This window comes from Camelus ferus, chromosome 3 (assembly GCF_009834535.1).
Source record: "Camelus ferus isolate YT-003-E chromosome 3, BCGSAC_Cfer_1.0, whole genome shotgun sequence".
Classification (NCBI taxonomy): domain Eukaryota; kingdom Metazoa; phylum Chordata; class Mammalia; order Artiodactyla; family Camelidae; genus Camelus; species Camelus ferus.
This window is the reverse complement of record NC_045698.1, coordinates 104,950,892-104,972,177: the sequence shown is the minus strand read 5'-3', so window position 1 is coordinate 104,972,177 and position 21,286 is coordinate 104,950,892. Positions and strand designations below refer to the sequence as shown.

The following is a 21,286-nucleotide window of genomic DNA, read 5'->3' as shown; positions in this document are numbered from 1 at the left end:
CTGGAAGCAAAGTAGGCCCTCAAGAAAATACCTGACTGAATGAATGAATGAAAATGTACACGTTCTCTGCTCAGCAGAAATGGCTCAACCCTTGGAATCAGAGTCAGAAAATTTTGTTTTATATCTGCCACTATTAGTTTTATGACCTTCTGCAAGTTATTTAACCACTGTAGATTAGGAATCGGTAAAACACCTACCTGATAAAGTATACTTTTTAAAAAATGTGATAAATTTGAATTTTATTTTTTATTGTGATAGAATAAACATAACAAATTTTTCCATTTTAATTATTTTAAGTGTACAGCTCAGTGATATTAAGTGCATTCACATGGTTATGCAATGATCGCCACTATCCATTCCAGAATTTTTCATCATCCCAAACTGAATCTCTGTACCCACTACACAACTCCTGCCTGTCCCCTTCCCTCAGCCACTGGTAACCACTAAGTATACTTTTTTAAGTACCAAAATTACCAGTCAAAAATTAGTAACTATAAATATTAGAATGAGAGGAGGAAAAGGCAGTAATATAAATCAATTTCTCATCTTCCATAGTAGATAGATAATACCTTCAAGAGTTAAACCAAGCAGGAAGGGTATGATTAAATTATTTACAATTTAGGAGGTACTATTAGGAGAACTAAAGTCAGAAATGGTTAAAAGTTGCTGTAAGTACACATGGGGGAAGAAGAACATTGCTTTACACAATAAACTGGTATGTTCCAATTATTTTTATAGTCTACATGAGTTTGATACAAATTAAGAAGAGAAATATACCCTATAAATCTGTCATGCAGTGAAAAAAAGATAATGTCTGGTTTGTTGGGAGGAGTAAATGAGATAGTATCTGTAGAGAGCTTGGCATCGGGCTTAGATGGTGGAATGTGCTCCAGAAATAGTAGATATATTATAAACAACAGAGTGTTTTTGTTTTTCAGTCTTCAGAATTCAAGAACTTGAAGGCATTAGCTACTAACTGGCACCATAGAGTTTCTTTTAATTTGAGTAACTTTTGTCATGGGCAGGAGCTGGGTTTGGTAGAGCGAACTGAACTGCTGAGTTTTGAGCCAGGCAGGCTTGTGGGCCAAAGCTGAGCCTGGAGTCTGTTGGATCTGAGATCCAACCAGGATGTCGCAGCCTCCGTGGCACACCCTGACTGTGCCCTGGCATCCTTGAGTATAAAACAGGGATAATGCCATTTTCTATTAAATCTGAGATGCTATTTAATTATATGTACATTATTTTATGTACTTCTAAGAAAGGAAACAAATGCTTCCAATTACTTATGATGCCACGCTTTCTCCTTTTTTGTTTCAGAAATGGTTAAATGTGATAAAAGTGCATTAAGTCCTATAATTACTGTGGTTATTGTGAAAGTTAAATGAGGCATTGCTCATCAAGCTTTTGGCAAAGTGCCTAGCATGTAGTAAATTCCTTGCAAGTCAGTTTTTACCTAGGACCCCTTCCCTGATTACCAGGATCTATAGATCCTCTGAGAACCCGGGGCTCCTGGGGCCTGTTGTGGGACAACCCCAGAGTTCTGACTTTGTTGAAGCAGAGGCTTTTCCTTTGGATCCTTCTGTCCTCTTCTTCTTTCCCCAGGGTCCCCTCAGAATGGAGCTCCAGGGGTCGATCTTTCATGGCAGGACCTGGCCTGGCAGGGGAGGAACGTTCAGATCATGACTTGTTATAGTCAACTCCAGAAGCTTGGACAAGTAGCAGAGAAAGATTTTAGGGGAAAACCAAGTCCAGGCAGTGATTCAGGCCTGTTTTTTTCAGATATTAGAAAAGGGGGAGTTGGTGTTGCAGGTCTTCTTGCTCTGCTTGTGAGCCTGTAAACTGGTACAGCCTTTCTGGAGGGTAGTTTGGCTCCTGCATTTTAGGATTGAAGATGTGCATTTCCCAGTTACATTTCTTGGAAGTACTAGTGTCAGAACAATCAAGAGTAGCTACAAAGATTTAGATATGGGATGTTTATCACAGTACCATTCAGGATATTAAAAAAAGTTTAAATTCAAGTGTCTAGCTGTAAGAAAACATTAAGAATTATGTTAATTCAACAATGGCATATATAATGATTAAAAATGTAGATTATTTAATGACATGGGAGATGGTTCACAAAACATTGTTTAGTGACAGACAATTACAGAACAACTTTTCAGATTACATTAATATAAAAATTGCTACATGGAAACTCACATACAGGAAAAAGATTTAAGTCAATACATGCAGTTGTCAACATTGATGATCCCTGTGGGGAGGGATTATGGATACTTTATAATTTTGTGTGCTTTGGTTTTTCTGTTTGCCAGCTTCATAAAAATAATTATTAAACATAGATTCACAAGTTGCTGTCTGTGATTCGTCCTTCACCCTCTCACACATACTTTTTTTTTTAACACGAAAGATAACATTCTCTGTACACCGTTCTACACGCTTTTTCTTGCTGCTATTGTTTCATTTAGCCGTGTATATTTGGAGCCTGTATGATTACACAAAGAGCTTCTTTATTCTTTTTTTGTGGGTGCATAATATCATAATATTCCATTGTGTGGATAAACCTTAATTTATTTTAACCAGTTTCCTATTGAACATTTAGGTTATTTCTTTCTTTTTTTTTTTTTTTTTGGTGATGTAAAAATCAATGCCAAATGGGGAGAGTGGTCAAAAGGTACAAACTTCCAATTATAAGATAAGTCAGTCCTGAAGATGTAATGGACAGCATGGTGACTATAGTTAACAGTACTATGTTGTATATTTGAAAGTTGCCAAGAGAATAGATCTTAAAAGTTCTTATCACAAGAAAAAAAATTGTAATTATGTGATATGGTGAATATTAACTAAACTTATTGTGGTGATCATTTCACAATATGTACACATGTATCATTATGTTGTACACTCAAAATTAACACAATGTTATATGTCAGTTATATCTCAATGTAAAAAAAAGTTCATACACAACAAGCTTGTTCACAAGATACTTCTGTCACCCCAGGCTGACTCACTGTTCTCTTTACTCAGGACCTCTCAGCCAGGTTGGTGGGTATCCAGTCCCAGAAGGCCCAGTTCCTCATCACCTTCAAGACCATGGAGGAAATCTGGAAGTTCTCCACCTACCTGAACTTAGGTATGACGTGGAGCAGGCAGGTAAAGGAGCACCTGCTTCTCAATTCAGCCAATTTGTAAAGCTTGACATGAAGGAATTGGTCCAGCTCTGCTAATTAAAAGTGGTAGAGCCCTAACATGGGTGGTTAACCTTTAGAATATCACAAACTGCCTGGAACAAAATCTAAAGCAAATATTGCTCTGAACGGTCACATGCAGCACTTTTCTGTGTTCAGGGAGAGACTATTAGATAATCAGTCAAAAGTGGCAAGCAGTTATTGATCGTCTACCAAATTCAAAGTAGAAGTAGATATGAAATTGATGGTTAAAAAAAAAAAACCAGTCTCAAGTAAGATCAAAGTAGCTGCTCAAAATAGTAAATTTCCAGATCTATGTTCCATGTTTTTACAAGAGTCAAAGAAAGAGATGAGGGAATTGTCTGCTAAAAGGGCCTCAGGATGAAGGGCTTTCTAGAAGTTAAAGAAGGATATTGGGGCACAGGTCTGGTACCAGTGTGGTGGGAAATGTTTCACCTACCCTCTCCACAGAGAGTAACTCCTGATAGGGAAGTTACAATTGCAAAGCAAAACCAAGCAAAGCAAGAGGAGGTCACTTGAGTTGGCACATGTTTTACATCTCTCATAAAATGCTGGGCTCCGTGCAGACTTACACAGGAAGCGATTTAGTGTAGGGGTGGAGGGTCAAGATGGCTCTTGGCTGGAAGGTATAAGTTCTCCTCTTGTGGCTGTGGTGACTTTCTGTTCTCCCGACCACATGTGTCCTTCTGTGACCATGAGAGATCCTCACTATTCAAAGTGTGCTCCGTAGATCAGCCACACCAGCATCACATGGGGCTTGTTAGAAAAGTGGAATCCTAGGCCCCACCCTGGACCTACTGAGTTGGCGTCTGTATAAGGTCCCGTGGTGACTTGTGTGCATGTCGAAGTACAAGCAGCACAACTGTGGGAGATTCACAGTCTACATCAGTGCAACAGAGAGTCAGAACAGAGACAGTTTTTGCATCTTAAGAAAGGAGCAAAATTTTAATGCAAGTAATATACATTTATAGGTGTAACAACTATCCATAATTGTTGTAGTTTTGTAGTTTGCACAGTGTTTGATCTGGTTTTAACAAGTGAGATCTTACTGGGCAAAGGATGAAGGGGAGTGTCAGAGTGATGTTGAAGTAAATCCTGACTCCTTCATGGGCTGTGGAGAAACTCCCCAGCCACTGCATCATCAGGGGTCCGAGAATTTGAACCTGAGGTGAGGAGAACTTTACAGGGGGGCCAGGAACTCCCAGAGTCAACATTGTAATCTTGAAAATTCCTCCATAGATGTGTTAGAAAAAATAATTTGATTTGATAATCTCATTATACTTTTATGGAGACCCACAATATGTTGAAAACAAATTTTATTTTAAAATGACTTGTAATTCCCTGCAGATCTGAGAAGAATCAATTCATTTTAGAAATTTTCTAGTTACCCCTCTTATGCTCTTCTAATTCCACTTAAGTGGAGTCAGATTAGGGAACTTCAGGAAGGTACTTGTTCACCATAATTCCCAGCTATTGGCAGAAATCATGCTGTTGAAGAATATTCTTGGCTTGACCTCGTAGGCTATGTATCTGCATGTCTGGAGCATCTCCTCTTTGACCACAAGTACTGGCTCAACTGCCGATTGGTGGAGGATACAGAGATCCAAGTGTCAGTAGATGATAAACACCTGGAAGCAATATACCTGGGACTCCTCATCCAGGAAGGTGAGCATGGAGTAGGAGTGTGGATGGGGTTCTTATGTGAATATTTGTTATCAGAGTCCCTGAAATAATGGTGTTACAAAGGGAGGCAAAAGTCATTCAAACATGAAAATAGTTACAAATGAACCCACCTGTTATAGTATCACTTCAAACATCTTTTTCAGTTTAACATTAATATCACATGAACAGCTGTGTTGGCCAGTCTCACTGACTATCTGATGTTAGAACTACTTGGGGATTTTTAAGAAGATGCCCAGGTCAGAGCTCCATCAGGGCCAATTAATCTCCAGAGATGGGGGCCAAGCTTTGGCATTTTTTGAAAGTTGACCAGGTAATTCTAATGTGCACCCAAGACTGAGAATCACTATTCTAAAAATCTGATACAATGTAATTGTAAAATAAAATTGCAAATCTTGCAAAACCTGCAGGATTTCATGAGATTGAGGAAAGCGATACTGAGGAACTGCTTGGAGCACCCACCAGTCTGTTTACAAGGAAACATCCAATCAAGGCTGTAACCAACCAGTTAATGACCAATGACATCACAGACATTGAAAGAACCAGTTATGCGTAGATCATTTGCAAATTATTCTTTTTCCGATTGTATTGCATGAATTATATGTGAAGGAAAAGTTTTCATACTGTGTGACTATAAAATTTAGTTGGAGAAATTATATTCACCTTAATCAACTTAGTTTATTTGTTCTGGTCCTAAGATTAAGCATGAGGTTGCAGTTATAACCGAAGTTCTGTTAAATATATTTTCATAAATTTTTGTTTCATTACTTTTTCAAGGTGAAGTTGCAGTTAAACCATATTCTTAAGAATTATTCAGAAATTTTGGTATCTGTTTTAAGTGACTTCTCTCTCAGTGGCTTTTTCTCCTGGTACGTTTTCTTGGAATCACAGGGACCATCTGTAGCACCTCCCCCTCGACTGTGTTTACTTTATCGTGAGGAAGAAAAGTGTTTGGGCTCTGGGTGGAAATGTCCATTTTGTGACACCCCCTTTTCACTTCCTACTACTCCTTGGAAAGAGCTTTTCTCATTATCTACAGGTCACTTCTTCTGCAGAGCCATGTGCTCGGTGGCTCAGCCAGCTGAGAAGGAAGGGGAGTATTTGACACTTTGCAGGAATGAGTTAATCTCGGTGAAGATAGCTGAAGGTGACCCTGAGTGGGAAGGTGTGTCCTTGGTCACGGGTCAGCGTGGCCTGGTGCCAGTGTCAGCCGTGGAACCTCTGCCTCTCCCTTTCCACCAGTGAGTAACCATTCGCATCCTGGTAGAGGGTCGTGGAGCAGACTGAGGTCTGCACAGAACAGAGAAGGCACACTTGCAGATTTGGACACCCATGGTGCCATGGAAGCGACAAACTCTGAGAGGCTTTTTATCTTTTGTTATTTAACAGTTAAGATTTGCATAATTCAGTGAAATGGAGACAACTCAAAATTTCAGGTGGAAATACACCGCCTGGTCTCCAATGCAGCGTTTCTCAGTGTGGGAACTGGGGACAATTTGTATCAGTCATCTGGGAATTTTACTGCAAGTTCACACCCCCTGGCCCTCCTCAGACTGTCTTAGGGTTGGATCCAAAAATCTTCATTTTATATCAGCTCCCCTTAAACATAAGGGGATGTTTTTCTTACTAAAGTTTAAGAATCCTTGTTGTAAGATATTGTAAACTCAAACGTACAGAGTGACAGTAAATGTGATTCCAGGCCACAGGCCCTGTGTATGGCTCTGGCAGAGAATCTGACAGTGAGAATGGAAAGGGCTCTTTTGTTATTTAACTGACAAAATAATTGCTGAGCCAGAAAACATCCTAGGCCTGCTGATGTGCCTGATACAAAGTAAGTTCTCAGTAAATGTTTTTCCACTATTATAATAAGAGTAACCAAAATAACAATAAGACTTATCATCATCACTGTCATTGTTATTTTAATGGACTATTCTGCTCACTGTTCCAACTTTTTTTTAAATCTGTGTTTGCAAACCCCATGTTTCCATTGGCAGATGGTTCCTAAAGAATTATCCAGGAATCTGTGGCCTTTCCAGAAAGAAGGATTGGACAGGCTCCTATCAGATTGGTATGGCTGAGTGGAACACAGTATTTATTATTAGGGAGATAATATTGCTCTGCCGCCTACTTTTATCTGCCGATTTGGCGTCAGTTGATGTGAATTTCTGTCTCACCTCTGCTACTGACTGGATTTGGGGAAGCCAGTTGCCATCAGTAAATGTGGGTTTCCTTGCCTATGAAATGAGAGGTCTCAGTCAAGGTTTGTAAATATAAATGCCAAAAGGGCAAGCAGAATGCACAGATGTGTGGAGGGCCTGGATGGAAGATGTTATGAAATGGTAAGGACCGTAGGGATTTAAAGATATGCAGGTTAAAAAAAAAAAAAGCCTGGGGTGGGCCAAATGTGGCCTGCAGGCTGCCTGTTTTCAATCTCTAGTCAAAACATTTCCTAATTTTGTGAAGTTAATCTTGAATTTAGGAAGATTAAGAATGCTTGGCACATAGTGGGTGCTCAGTAAATATTTGTTGAATAAATGAAATACATACATATATATGTATGTATAAATACATGCGTACATTTTAGGTAATCTCTATATGTACATGTATGTATGTACACAGACATATACACACATACACATGTATCTGTTTTATCTTCATCCTTAGAGCTGCCTCCCATACCTAGCACAAGTGCAATTTTAAAGTTCTAAGCCCAAATAATACTTAAAAAAAAGAGAGACAGGGAATTATGAAATCCCGATGTTAGATCTAATCCATGATTGACCATAAACAAGATGTTTAGCAATCTGAGTCAGTATGGCCTTGTAGTCAGGAACATGGGGCTGTAAAGTGTGTTCTGGGTTCAAATTCTGGCCCCACAACTTAAAACCAGCTTGACCTCAGCCAGTTCTCATGCCCTCACTATGCCACAATTTCCTTATTATAAAATGTTACCATAAAGCCAACTTCCTGTGTTGTCATGAGAAGTAAACTAAATGACATCTGTAAATCACTTAGTATGGTTTTCTCAAGTTGTAAGTGTTTAACACATGGTAGATCCTCTTTACCCACAAAGCAGTGGGGACTTCGGATTTTGAAGATATGCTCAATAGAAACTAGACCAAAATGTCAGAAAAAATAATTCAGTAGCTTTAGGATGGGAGCTAAAGTAAATACGGAAACCGAGGCACATACAAGCCACTATCTCACAACTATAGCTGGATCAGTGGAGAGAAGGGTTACCAGCAGTGGAGAGACAAGTTCTGGACCAAGCTTTGTCACACATGACACTCCTTGGACAAATCACGTACACTCTCTGTGCCTCTACCTTCTAATCTGTTAAAAGGGGATCTGATAGTTGCTCCAGGGAGGATCTGAGAAAATGAACATGAATGTACTTTGTAAACTGGACAGTACAGTGCTCATAAATATATCATTACTAGATCTTAACTAGGCAGCTAATTCAAACTGGGGACTGACCATAGTCAGGAGTCTTCCAGATCCCTCGGGATTACCAGCTGTCTTCTATTTGTCAATGAAAGGAATCTAACATTTATTGAGGGTTGACTGAAGGTTTGCATTTTATCTCTTTAACACTTCCTAGTATTTACAAGAGACAGGTATTCTCATTATCCCCATTTTACAGTTGGGGAGACTGAGGGTCATAGTGCCAAAGGAGCTGGAAGGAATTGGAAAGATCCTACAATGGTCCTCACTTCGTCTGTGGACTTGTGCCAACCACGACAAGTGTTTACATGATAATGGCAAGTCAGACAAAGTAGGACAATATAGTGAGCTTTCCAGTTTTCCATAAGCTAACTTTATTCCATTTTAAGGTATATCTAGTGTTTTGAGATTATCTTTCCTACATTTGTTAAATTATCTTTTCTTTCATAAAACGATGGTAAAAGTGGATGGTAGTTCCTTTTTTGAATTTCCTAGTTTGGCCAAATGAAAAGCCAATTAACCCTGTATCATTCCTGCCAATTTTTTTGTTGTGGAGAAATTTTACTGGTCCTTAAAATTCTAAAATCTGGAAACCCCTCATTTTATATTACATTGGAAGCTAGTGGAAGGCTCAGCTGTTTCTGCCTTATTTAGTTGACCTGTGCACTGTTTCCCCACAGGTAGAGGAAAATGTAAGGCCTGGAAGGAATACGAGAGAGAAGAAAAGGATGAACTGAATTTCCGCCAAGGGGAAAGCATTGAGATCATCGGCTTTGTCATTCCTGGGCTTCAGTGGTTCATTGGGAAGTCAACCCTCTCAGGAGAAGTGGGCTTTGTTCCCACCAGGAACATAGATCCTGATTCTTATTCCCCAATGTGAGTATGACAGGCCCCCTGGGATGCGCTGGAGCAGGGCCACCTTCCCACGTGGTCCTGCCCCATTCTGAGCAGATTTGCAGATGAGCTTCAGGTGGTTCAGGTACCAGGTCCCTGGTAACATGAACCCAGAGGAGCACATTCTGACAACCAAGGCCAACCTGAGGAGCGATAGGAAGGAGAAGACGAGTGATCAGGGAAGGAGTCAGGTCAGTTTGTTTCAAAGATGGTCATTGAGGCCTTCCTCTTTGCAAGGAGAGAAGTATAGGGCCTGCTCTTAGCCTTTCCCATCCAGTCAAAGGGCCCCATCAAGGAAGTGCACACACAGCTTAGTGAATGGAGAGTCCCTCCCATGCCTGTGTAGGTCTGTCTGCTGAAAGCTTAATGTGTGAAGTCAGGGTTGGCCAGGATGGTGGAGTGCATCATTTGCTCTTTCTTGCCTTGAGTCTAGAAGGGCTGGTTCTGAGGGGCAGAGCCACCACGTGACCAACCAGCAGCAAGTGGCCAGCCTGCTCCACACACCCTGTCACAGAGGGGCAGGTCTGGAGCACTGCCCAGTCTCCCTGGGTGGGCTTCCTGCACTGGGATGGGAAACGATCCAGGAAGTACGAAAGGGAACGCCGAGTTAGCTGCTAACCTTGAGACACTGTAGCCTTCCACACGGGGAATATGTGGCCCAAGGAATGTCTAAGGCTCCCAACACTCAGACTGGAACTCCTTCCTTTGTGGAAAGAGCCACTGAGGAGAGTGGACCAAGGTCAGAAGCTCCCTGTAAGGCCTGTCCTTCGAAGGGTGAGGAAACAGGTCATTTTCCCTACACAGAAATGTGGGGACTCAAGTAACTCTAAACAAGGAGGGTCACTCACTGAGCTCCTGGAGAGTGTGATGAGAGTTTGTAAGGAGGAAAAAGGTGTCAAGAGAGCTTTCCTGAAAAAGGTAACATGCGAGTTCAGTTTTGAACAGCGTTAAGATATTTCAACAGACGTAAGTGAGGAAAGGCAGTCTGAGGCAGGAAAGTGAGGGGACTTAATGACTGATGTCTTCGGAAGCAGGTCACCAGGAGGGCACTGGTATGCCAAAGTCTCAGTGGGGCCATGAGGTGGGAGACCGGGAATGCCTGTGCTACGGACCTGTCCTTCACCTGGCAGGGAATGGGGAGCCACTGAGTGTCTCTGAGCAAGGGTGACATGATGTGACTGGAACTTCTCTCTAGACAGCAACCCTGGCTTTGGGTGAGGTGGGCATGCACGTCGAGTGTCTACATTAGTTTACCAGTTGGGTGACTTTGGATATGTTAATATTTGTCCATATGATTGTTACTAGTTGAAATGAGCTAATACATGTAAAGCACTTGGATTGGTGCCTAGCACAGCATGTGTGTGTGCGTCTGGGTGTGTGTGTGATCACCATACATTAACTCTTATTATTGCTGTTACTGTTATGAGTGGTAATCTCTGAGAAGCAGTTTTAATAGAATATTGGGGACAGGTGTCAGAATTCATCAATTATATTAGAGTTCTGCACCTCATACTGTGTTTCAAAAGACAATAACCGAGTACTACTGAATTAATCTGATCATCACATTTTAGCTGGCTCAGTAGTAGAAGATACACTCACTCTGAAGAACATCATCCCCTGTATCGCAGTGGTGACATGAGACTTTCTCCTTACTTGCACAGTGGTCACCTGTGGGACCCCGTGCACCAGGGATTGCACACTCAGTAGGGAAGGGAAAAGTGAGCAGGAGACAGGGAGAGATGGGAGAAGGAGAGGAGAGGAGGACTGGCTCATTGCACACCCTCAAAGCACCCTCTAGAATATAGACATCCTGGAAATACAGCAATCAGAGGAAAACCGGACAAACAAGCTGCCACAAGCAGCAGCCAGAGTGTGGAAGTCCTGGGAATCATTCCTGTGTGCTGTGCTGGTGATTGGGCCACTGGGTGTCACTCTTAGTCTGTGTTCATTTGCTGTTAGATATCTGAAGATGGTGCAGCATTTGCTGAAGTCTGCATCTTCTTCCCACAGCTCCTGTCCCTGTGTTAGTATGTTACTCCCTGAAGTGTTTGTATGTATGTATGTATGTATGCATTCATTCATTCAACCAAATTGGCAGTGTGTTGAGAATGAAATTTCTCAGAAGCTGTTTTCTGAGTCAGATTTAGGCTGTGCCTCTGTCACATGGGAAAAGGGATCCTGCTTATCCACTGAAGCACATTTTTGTGGGTTTCCTTTTTGATAGCCCAGATTTCAACATCAGCTACCAAAGTTTCACAGCACCAGCATCTGTAAAGCCCAGGGGTTTTTTTGTTTTTTGTTTTTTTTAATATGGAATACCCTTTCTTAAACCTGCGGCAGGCCTTCTGTTTATATAGACAGTGTTTGCATTTGGCCAAAGTGACTGGTGAATCTCACCCTTTTGGGGGTGACAGAATGCGATACCCATCCTTTTTTCTTTCTTTTTTTTTTTTTTGATGTGTTTGTGTTTGTGTGTGTGGGTATGTGTTTTAAGTGAAAAAGTCTTTAGATAATTGGAGATGCCTTTTACCCCTTTATATTTTCATCCTCTGATTCCTTTACTAGAAGCCAACACTATTTGAAGTTGATATGTATCTTTTCAGTCCTTATCCTGATACATTTAAAAAATACACATTTGTTCATAAATGAAAACACTATGGCTTTGTGTCTTAAAATTTTATTTAAATTTTTTTCTGCGCCTGGAATTTTTCTCAGTTGAAGTGTAAATTTAGGATTTATTCATGTACAAGATACAGTTCATTTTAATAAAGTGTTACTTAAAGGAAATTTATATACTTAAATTCCTAAATTTTAAAATAAGCAGGATTGAGCAATTAATACACTCAAAACCAGATAAAAGAACGTAGGAGAAAAACCAGTATTTCATAGTATTAGACATTAAAAATATTTCTTAGTTATCCCCTCTTTTATTCTTCCTATTCATCTATGTCTTCTTCATAATTCCATTTCTTGTGGCATCTGTTTTTGTTGATGAGAAGTTTACTGTGAGTTTCATAGCCATTTATTTGCAGGTAGGCAGACTTATCTCACTTTTTTTTTTTAAGGTTTTCTCTTTGTTATTGGTCTTTTACAGTTGCACCATGGTATATCTAGCTCTGATATATTCTATTATTTATTTATAGCAAGTTGTCCAGTTCCTTCTCCATCATGTATACCACTGAGATACGTAGATATTTCAGTGGAGATCTGTGAGTTACAAACGTTCTCTGTTTATAGTCTTTGTCTTAAAGATAATTAAAATATTTTCTTTTTTTGCATTGAAGTACAGTTGATTTACAATGTTTCAGGTATACAACAACATGATTCAGATACATATATGTATACATATATATACTTTTTCAAATTCTTATATAGATCATTACAAGATGTTGAATATAGTTCCCTGTGCTATACAATAGAACCTTGTTTTTTATCTGTTTCATGTATAGTAGTATGTATCTGTTAATCCAAAACTCCTAATTTATCCCTCCTCCACTTTCCCCTTTGGTAACCATTCATTTGTTTTCTATGTCTGAGAGTCTCTTTCTGTTTTATAAGTAAGTTCAGTTGTATCATTTTTTAAGATTCCACATATAAGTGATATATGGTATTTGTCTTTCTCTGTCTGACTTCACTTAGTGTGATAATCTCTAGGTCCATCCATATTGCTGCAAATGGCATTATTTCATTCTTTTTTTATGAATGATAATGTACTCTTGAGTGATAATTTAGTTAGGTATAGAGTAACATCTTCAAGGTGTGGAGGGGAAAATAACTATTAACACAAAATTTAAAATCCATTTTGCCAGAGTTTTCTGAATTTTATTAGTCTCCTCATAGAGCCAATTTTTCTTTTGTTGACCATATTTACTATTTCTTTTCTATTTTGTTAATTTCATACTTACCTTTATAATTTTCTTTTACTTAATTTTTATTTCATTAATTGATGTTCTTTTATCCTTTCTATTTTTTCTTTGGTAAGGGGAGGTAATTAGGTTTATTTATTTATTTATTCTTGGAGAAGGTACTGGGGACTGAACCCAGGACCTCATACATGCTGACCGTGCACCCTACCACTTGAGCTATACCCTCCTCCTTTTATCCTTTATATTTAACTCTTTCATCCCATAAGTTGAACAGTTAAGTAATAGGTAACTGAACCCAGAAAGAAGGATTAGGAGAAACAGAAAACCTGAAAAGACCTATAACCTTAGAGAAATGGAAATCATATTAAAATTGTATTATTTCTATTTATTTTGCTTAGGACTTGGTATGCTTCTTCAGTTTGAAGACTCATGTCTTTCTTCACTTCTGGAAAATTCTCAGTCATTCTTCCTTTGAATATTGCCTCTCTCTCATTCTCTTTAGTCTCTCTTCTGGAATTCCTGTTAGAAGGTATGTTGGACTTGTTCTATCCTCAATCTTGCTTAATCAGTTCCTTTATATTTTTCATCTTTTTGCCGTGCTAGGCCACATTCTGGGTAATTTCCTCAGAATGGTCTTCAGTTTCACTAACGCTGCTGGGGCTAAACCTGCTGTTTATCTAACTCATGTCATCTCAAATGTCCTTGTCTGTATTTTCATTTCTAAAATTTGTATTTTCCTCTTTTACACATCTGCTTGTTTCTGCTCACAAAATCCCATATTTTCATTGTCACTTTTATTCATTGTTTTTATTTCATCATTTTAACCATGCTTATAAATTAAATCTTCAGATGATTGTTATTTCTAGTGTTTGTAGTATTAATTTGCCCGCTTGTGCATCTGTTGGCTCTTTTTGTCAGTAGTTCATTTTCTTGCATGGTTTGCGTTTTTGGTGACATGAGTGAATTTTCAATAAAAGGTGGTCTCCGCATGAAGCTTGGACTGAAGAAAGTATCCCAACAGAGTAGTTTTGGCAGTTGCTTTCCCTGGACACTTAGGAACTCAGTGGTCCAGGCCTGGTTGTCTGACTGTGGTACCTGCACCATGCAGTGTAAATTCAGATTCCCATACCTTCTAATGGTGTAAACGTTAAGCGTTAAATTTTTTTCCAGGGACTCAGACAGATGGAAAACATTTCTTGGCAAATTATGAGAAGTTTCCAATCCCTTCTCTACCGAAGTTGCAACCCTTCCAGACATTAGGCTATAGGGAGCTCAAAGCTATGTAGGGAGCTCCGTTCAGCTTTCCTGCTTCACATAGCTCCAGAATCGTATCTCCTGTCCCTGGGTGGCATTACCAGGTCAGCTACAGCTCTGAGGACCAATGTCCCAGCTGAGCACCCTCAACGTCTCTGTACCGTCTGTTCTCACTTGCCAGCTTGGCTTTGGTTTCTCCTTTTGTTTCTGGCTCCTAGAAATTTCCATTTCTTTCTTTCAAGTTAAAGTTATGTAATAAAATATTTATCTTGGTCACATCTTACCCACGATTTGTCTGTGTATATGGGGGAAAGTAGCCCCATGTGGAGCACTTCAACCTGCCATATTTCTAGAAGCCCAACCACACTCCTAACCCCATCTCTATGTCAGAAAGCCCTAGTGTAATTTGCCAAGTGTTTTGGACTCTGTCTAAATATCTGGGACTCAGGATGTTAGCAAATCAGCTGTGGGTCAGTGAACACAGAGGCAGAAGACCTCAGCTTCAGTCTCAATTTCACCACTTTCTAGCTGTGTAATTCTGAGCGTGCCACTGAATCTTTCTGAATCTTTATCTGCCAATATGGATACAAATACCTATATCACAGTGTTGTTATGAGGAGTAAATGAAGTAGTAAATGAAGAAATGCTTTGTAGAATTTAAGAGTTCTCTCGAAATTTGGAATCATATTCTTTTTATCTCAAATGAGTTCAGATGAAGAATTCCATAATGTGCTCTTTTGAGAATGGAAGCTTTTATGGTGCTGGGGAGAACCTGGAGGTCAGGCCAGAGAAGTGGGGGCTCAGTAAATGTGGTGTCAAGAGCTACAATGTCAAGACACAGCTTTAGCGCCAGTTCTGCCCCTAGTTAGTGGTGTGACCTTGAGAAGTTCGCACTAGTGGCTAGTTTTCTCATCGCTGACTTTCAGACTGTCTATCTGAGCTGTGAGGACAATGGCTAAATGGCAGAACATGACATCCCATCCCAGCCCCTCCCTCAACCCTGCTTGAGCTAGAGAAGCTCCCCTTATATTCTGCTCTGCCAGTCCCTGACCACCAACTTCATTTTTCTGTGCCTCGGTTTCTCCCTCTGTTTTAAAAAGGGGGATAAGAATAGTGCCTGCATCATAGGGCAACTGCAGAGATTAAATGAGTTAATAGTGTCTGATTCATAATAAGCCTCCCCTCAGAGTATGAGCTGTTATTTTTGTTTTAAAACTGGCTTTTGAGGTTAAAAAATACTTAGAACTGAAAGAGATCTTAAATGCTGATCAGATAGAGACCAGAGCGGATACTTTCTTTCCAAGGCACTTCTAGTTTTCCTATTTGGTTCTGTGACAGATCTCTAGTAAGCAAATTACTTTTAACAATTGGTTTATACAATACAGTGTGTATAAAGATCTCTACAATATGCGAGGAGGGTATAGCTCAGTGGTAGAGTGCTTGCTAAGCATGCATGTGGTCCTGGGTTCAACCCCCAGTACCTCCATTAGGAACAAATAAATACCTAATTACCTCCCCCCAATCAAACCTCCTCCTCCCAAAAAGATCTCTGTTATTTATGATCATTTCTTCCAGTCCCCTGGCCCTCCTTGTACCCCTGCCCGTGCCCTAGCCTTCTGTCCCTCTCCTAATGCTACATAACACTGTTGTTCTGTGTCATGGAATCCAGCGTCAACACCTGATGTGAAAGGTTCCTTCTGGCCATAGTCACGTTTTCTCCATTGTTCCTTTAGATTTTATCACCTATCCTGAACATTTTCTTGAAATAACCCGACAAACATCTTTTAACGGTCCTTTTCCAATCCTTATATTTAGGGCAGCCTATTTCTATTTCTCCCTTTAAAAATGGGCGCCCTGTGGTCTCAAAGAATGGGTAGGGGTGTGGGAAGGGGCTTTGCTTTTCTTGGGAGAATGTGGAGTTTTAGCAGGGTGGGTGTTTTAGGTGTTTAGCAGCGGCACAGCGGCGCTGCCAGCGCTTGGCCCTTGGCAGTGTAAATAAATCTATTATGCAGCAGTGAGATGAGGAGATGACTTCAGCCCTGGGCACCTGAGTTAATGGCTTCTTTGTGTCCCTTCCTGCATCCCAGGGTGGAGGGAGAAGGGGCTGTGTCTGGAACCTTGCACTGATCTGTGTCCATGTCTTTTTGCCTCAATCCAGGAGCAAGAACTCTGCCTTTTTCAGTGAGGAGGAAAGATGCTCTCTGGGGGTCCTGGGAAGTGACAGGAAAGCTGAGTGTGCCGACTTCCTTCACACACTTGCTCAGACTGACATAACGTCCATCTACCGGCTGAGTGAGTGTTTGCTCCTCAAACCCCTTGAAAGCCCAAGTTCCTCAAGATGAGGGGAGTGTTCCTAACAGGAGTGGAATATCTCTGAAGTCCAATCCCATATGAATGTGGAGCTGTGCCCACTATCAGTTGATGACCTGGGTCATACTTGATTAGCAGTATTTTCACTTCAGATTTCAGACGATTCTGGGATTGTGTGGGGCTGGCGGCCTAGGATGTGTGAGATGTGATGAAATCAACTCAGTTATAGTGTGGGAGGTTGGCCATGTTGAGTCTCCCATTCTAATCATGGTAAGAAAGCTTCCTGAATTGTGGCTGAAGGTCTTCCTTTAGGGCTGAAGTAGGTCTAGCTCTACTAGCTCTAATGATAAAGGTGGGGCCATAGACCATTGCAGCTGGAAACATACTGAGGGATGATTTCTCCTCTCATTTTACAGATTAGGAGACTGAGGCCCAAGTGAATTAGTGCCTGAGCCAGGATAAGAACTGCCCTACCCTATTTTCTAGTCAAGACAATCCCTGCTTCACCACACTGCCCCAGACAAACAAAATGACATTGGACTGTTTGGTGTGTTAGCCTGGGGGAGTGAGGGTCCTCAGTGCCTCGCACAGTTTTCAGCAGTGTCTGAATGACTGACTGAACTAATGACACTCCTTTCCCTTACTTTGGGAGGGGCCTGCCGCTCTGTGTCCAGAAGTGCATTCACCCACTGACAGTGGTTTGAGGAAGAATTCTTATTTCTCCCATTCTTCAGTGGTGGTAGTAATGTGTCCACTCCTGTGTGGCCAGATTAGATGGGAGCATTTCTTGGGTAGAGCCAGAGATTCTGCAGAAGGAACTCAGCTCCCAGGAGCAGAGGTGGAAGTTGGAGTCTTTCTCCATTCATAGAAACGCTTGTGAGGAGCACCGCTCCCAGGGATCAGCACCAGCCCTGGCAGCACTTTTTTGCCACAAGCAGATAACACTGTCCCACCAGACTGAGCCAGGAAGCTGAAGTGATGACCACAGCCTGGTAGGCTAGAGCCCAGGTCTGAAAAATCAAAGACTACTTGGGGTTTGCCTTGAAGGCAGGGGCGGTTGCAGACTTGGATCCAACAGTTTGCCAACTGTTGATCTGATGGTTAGAAGAGATCCAGGAGCAGGTCTCAGGCACTGCTCTTATCTACAGACCAGGAGTGCAGGGCTATGCCTTATGGCTGCACAGGCCGTTCCTGGCACCAAGGCAACCAGCAGTATTGTTAAATCCCAGCTCCCCCAAGGCCTGTGCCCTGGGGAAGAGTGCTTGTCTGTAATTTTTCCTCCCAGAGGAAGCATTTTTTTGGTAACTCATGTGCCATTTGTGCTCTCAGTGGTCCTGGCCTGGAGAGAAATGGCTGCAGTAAGACTGGCATGTGTCCCTCATTGTTGGCAAGGGAAAGGTGCATGAACTGCTCTCCAGAGCCCAGCTCTCCAGTTCTGCTGTGTTTGGCTGTAGGACCTTTGGGGGTTGCAGATCTCAAGTATCTGCACTTACACTCACAAAAGAAGCCTCCACCCAGAGAAGAGCAGGTGGAGGCTTTACTTGGGGAAAACCCTGCTACGCTCAAAGTTCACTGGAGAGCTCAGAGTAGGGGCACAGGTATCTGGCTGTGGCTTCTTTGCCAGGAAGAGGTAGAATCTTCTCTCTAGCAGCTAGTGTCCTATGGAGCATGAATCTGGCCTTCACCTCCACAAGCTCCACTGTGGCTGCGTTAGCCAAGGGGGTCAGCTTTGCTGCCAGACCCAAGATCTTCTTGGTTCTCACCTCATCTTATTTCATTTTTGTGATATTAGGTGGTGGCACCACAAGGCGCTTTGGTCTCCGTGACTCCTCTTTCCTTCCTGACTGTGCCTTTTCAGTCTCCTTCCCTGGCTGCCATCTGCCAGTAAATGCTGAAGTTTCTCCAGCTCATTCACAAATCCCCCCTCCCCAGACCTCCCCATCCTGCTTTGCTTTTCCCTCCAAATGCTTCTCCTGGGACTTTGACCCACTCCTTATGACCTACTGTTGGTCACAAATCTATATTTGCAAGATTCAACTCTTCTTGGCCATGGATCTACTTCATTCTCTGCTAGAACTCCTGCCAGTACCGCAAACTCAAAATGTCTAAACTACTTGACTCCCTCCTTCCACCTCATCCCACCAAGGTATTTCAAGGAACAGAACTTAGGAACCACAGATACTTCTTTACTTTCTTTTCTTCATTATTCACATTTGGTTACCTGCCCAGTCAAATTTACAAAGCACTTTGTACACAAGAAATCAGTGTCTGTTGAGTGGATGGATGATGAAAGAATGGAGGAAGGAAGAAGGAGAGCTGTACACATGAAATGAGAGGCAGTGCCACGTGCCGCAAAGTGCACTGCCCTTGAGTTCTGTTCACAGCTGTCGTAAACTCACTGAGAGATTCGGACCTTCAGGTTCCATCATCTCCCCATACCCACACCTCTTGGCATAAAGCTCATGTTTCCAGGTTTTCTTCTCTGACTCTGTTCTCATTTCTACTACAGTTCCCAGCTATAAAGTGAGTGGGTTAAACGAGACAATCTTCAGGTAACTGCAGCCCTGATGATGAAGGGGGAGAAATCCAGTTTTTTAGGGATAGCAGGTGGTCTGAAACTTAAACACAGAGTCTCCTAAGGGGCCAGTGGGCGGGATACACCTGCAGGCATAGGCATGCTGGCCCATTCTGACCTAACACAGGTCTGTCCTCCATCTCTATCCAGGTGGGTTTGAATCCATCCAGAATCTTCCAAACGATCTGAGTGGTGAGTAGAGATCATGCTAAACCTGACCTCCAGTCCTGCTGGACAGCATCCTGTCCTCTTGCCAAGACCTGGCCGCTGCAGTTGCAGGTACTTAGGGTTGCTCAACTCTGCCTGTCCCTTTCAGCATCCCAGCCCGAAGTCTTCAAGGACACTCAGCCTGGCGGAGCCTGGGAGGAGCATCAGGCAGTAGGCTCCAGACAGTCCAGCAGCTCCGAGGACTCCAGCTTGGAGGAGGAGCTCCTTTCAGCTGCCTCAGACACCTACCACCTGCCAGAGCCTGATGACCTCGATGACCCAGAACTGCTCATGGACCTGAACACCTGTCAGGAGGAGGAGGAGGCTGAGAACTTCACCCCCATATTGGCCTTTCTGGATCACAAGGGTTATGCTGACCATTTTAAGAGCCTCTATGATTTTTCCTTCTCTTTCCTCACATCTTCCTTTTACAGCTACTCTGAAGAGGATGAGCTCGTGGCCTACCTGGAGGCCTCAAGGAAGTGGGCCAAGCGGAGCCACATGACCTGGGCCCACGCCCGGCTCTGCTTCCTCCTGGGCCGTCTGAGTGTCAGGAAGGTCAAACTCTCTCAGGCCAGGGTGTACTTTGAGGAGGCCATCCACATTCTCAACGGGGCATTTGAGGACCTATCCTTGGCAGCTGCTCTGTACATCAATTTGGCGGCCATCTATTTGAGGCAGAGGCTGAGGCATAAAGGCTCGGCCCTGCTGGAAAAGGCAGGTGTCCTGTTGGCCTGCCTGCCTGATCGTGAGTCTAGTGCCAAGAGTGAGCTGGATGTGGTGGCCTATGTGCTGAGACAGGGCATCGTGTCGGGCAGTTGCCCCCTGGAGGCCAGGGCTTGCTTCCTGGCCACCCGATTGCTCCTAAGCCTTGGCCGGCATGATGAGGTCCTGCCCTTCGCCGAGCGCCTGCAGCTCCTCTCCGGACACGCCCCTGCCTCGGATGCTGCAGCCACCATCTTGAGCTTTCTCTATGACAAGAAATACCTGCCACACCTTGCAGTGGCCTCTGTCCGGCAACGTGGTACTCAGAGCACCCAAGGGATGGCCCTTCCAATTTGGCACGTCCACCTGGTCCTCCAGAATGCCTCCAAGCTCCTTGGCATCCCCTCCCCAAGCTGGGGTGAGGTTTCTGCCCTGGCCTGCCCGGCACTCAGGCAGGCGCTAGCTGCCTGTGAGGAACAGGCAGACTGGAGCACCCAGAGGGCCCTGTGTCTCATCCTGTCCAAAGTGTACCTCCAACACAGGTCTCCTGATGGTGCCATCCACTACCTGAGCCAAGCCTTGATGCTGAGCCAGCTGCTGAGTGAGCAGGAAGCTTTTGAGTCTTCTCTCTGCCTGGCATGGGCCTATCTCTTAGCCAGCCAGGCAAAGAAGGCTTTGGACGTCCTCGAGCCACTCTTATACTCCCTGAAGGAAAAAGAGAGTGTTACCCAAAAGGGAGTGGTCCATAACCTCCTGGGACTTGCACTTCAAGGTGAAGGCCGGGTGAATAAGGCAGCCAAGAGCTACCTCCGGGCCTTGAACAGAGCCCAGGAGGCGGGGGATGTGCGTAACCAAGCAGTGACTTTGGCCAATCTTGGCCACCTGACCCTTAAGTCCTGGACTCAGCAGCCGGCCAGGGACTATCTTCTGCAGGCTGTGCAACTGTATTCTAAACTCCAGGCCAGCATGGAGACAGATATGGAGTTAGTACAGGTGCTTCTCTGGTTGGCCCAAGTCCAGGTGTATGGACGCCACCTGACCAGTGGCCGCTTTTGTTATGAAATGGCATTGCTGTTTGGCTTAAGGCATCGACACCTAAAGAGTGAGTATGTCCTGTGCTGCTGAGACGCTTTAAAGCTGAGTGTTAG

At 42.9% G+C, this 21,286-nt stretch overlaps 1 protein-coding gene across 12 annotated transcripts in view; it reads left to right on the top strand.

Annotated features, from left to right (window-relative positions):
* SH3TC2 (SH3 domain and tetratricopeptide repeats 2) overlaps positions 1 to 21,286 on the top strand; it is a 62,708-nt gene that overhangs the window by 14,503 nt on the left and 26,919 nt on the right. For all 12 annotated transcript variants that reach the window (XR_004318790.1, XR_004318791.1, XR_004318787.1 and 9 more), the window contains exons 4-11: positions 3,022 to 3,127; positions 4,725 to 4,868; positions 5,923 to 6,124; positions 6,878 to 6,951; positions 9,008 to 9,203; positions 16,500 to 16,633; positions 19,377 to 19,418; positions 19,543 to 21,240. Coding sequence is in view for 6 of the 12 variants with exons in the window: in XM_032477053.1 (XP_032332944.1) it covers positions 3,022 to 3,127; positions 4,725 to 4,868; positions 5,923 to 6,124; positions 6,878 to 6,951; positions 9,008 to 9,203; positions 16,500 to 16,633; positions 19,377 to 19,418; positions 19,543 to 21,240 (2,596 nt within the window). In the remaining 6 variants the exon portion in view is untranslated. The remainder of the gene's footprint in view (positions 1 to 3,021; positions 3,128 to 4,724; positions 4,869 to 5,922; positions 6,125 to 6,877; positions 6,952 to 9,007; positions 9,204 to 16,499; positions 16,634 to 19,376; positions 19,419 to 19,542; positions 21,241 to 21,286) is intronic.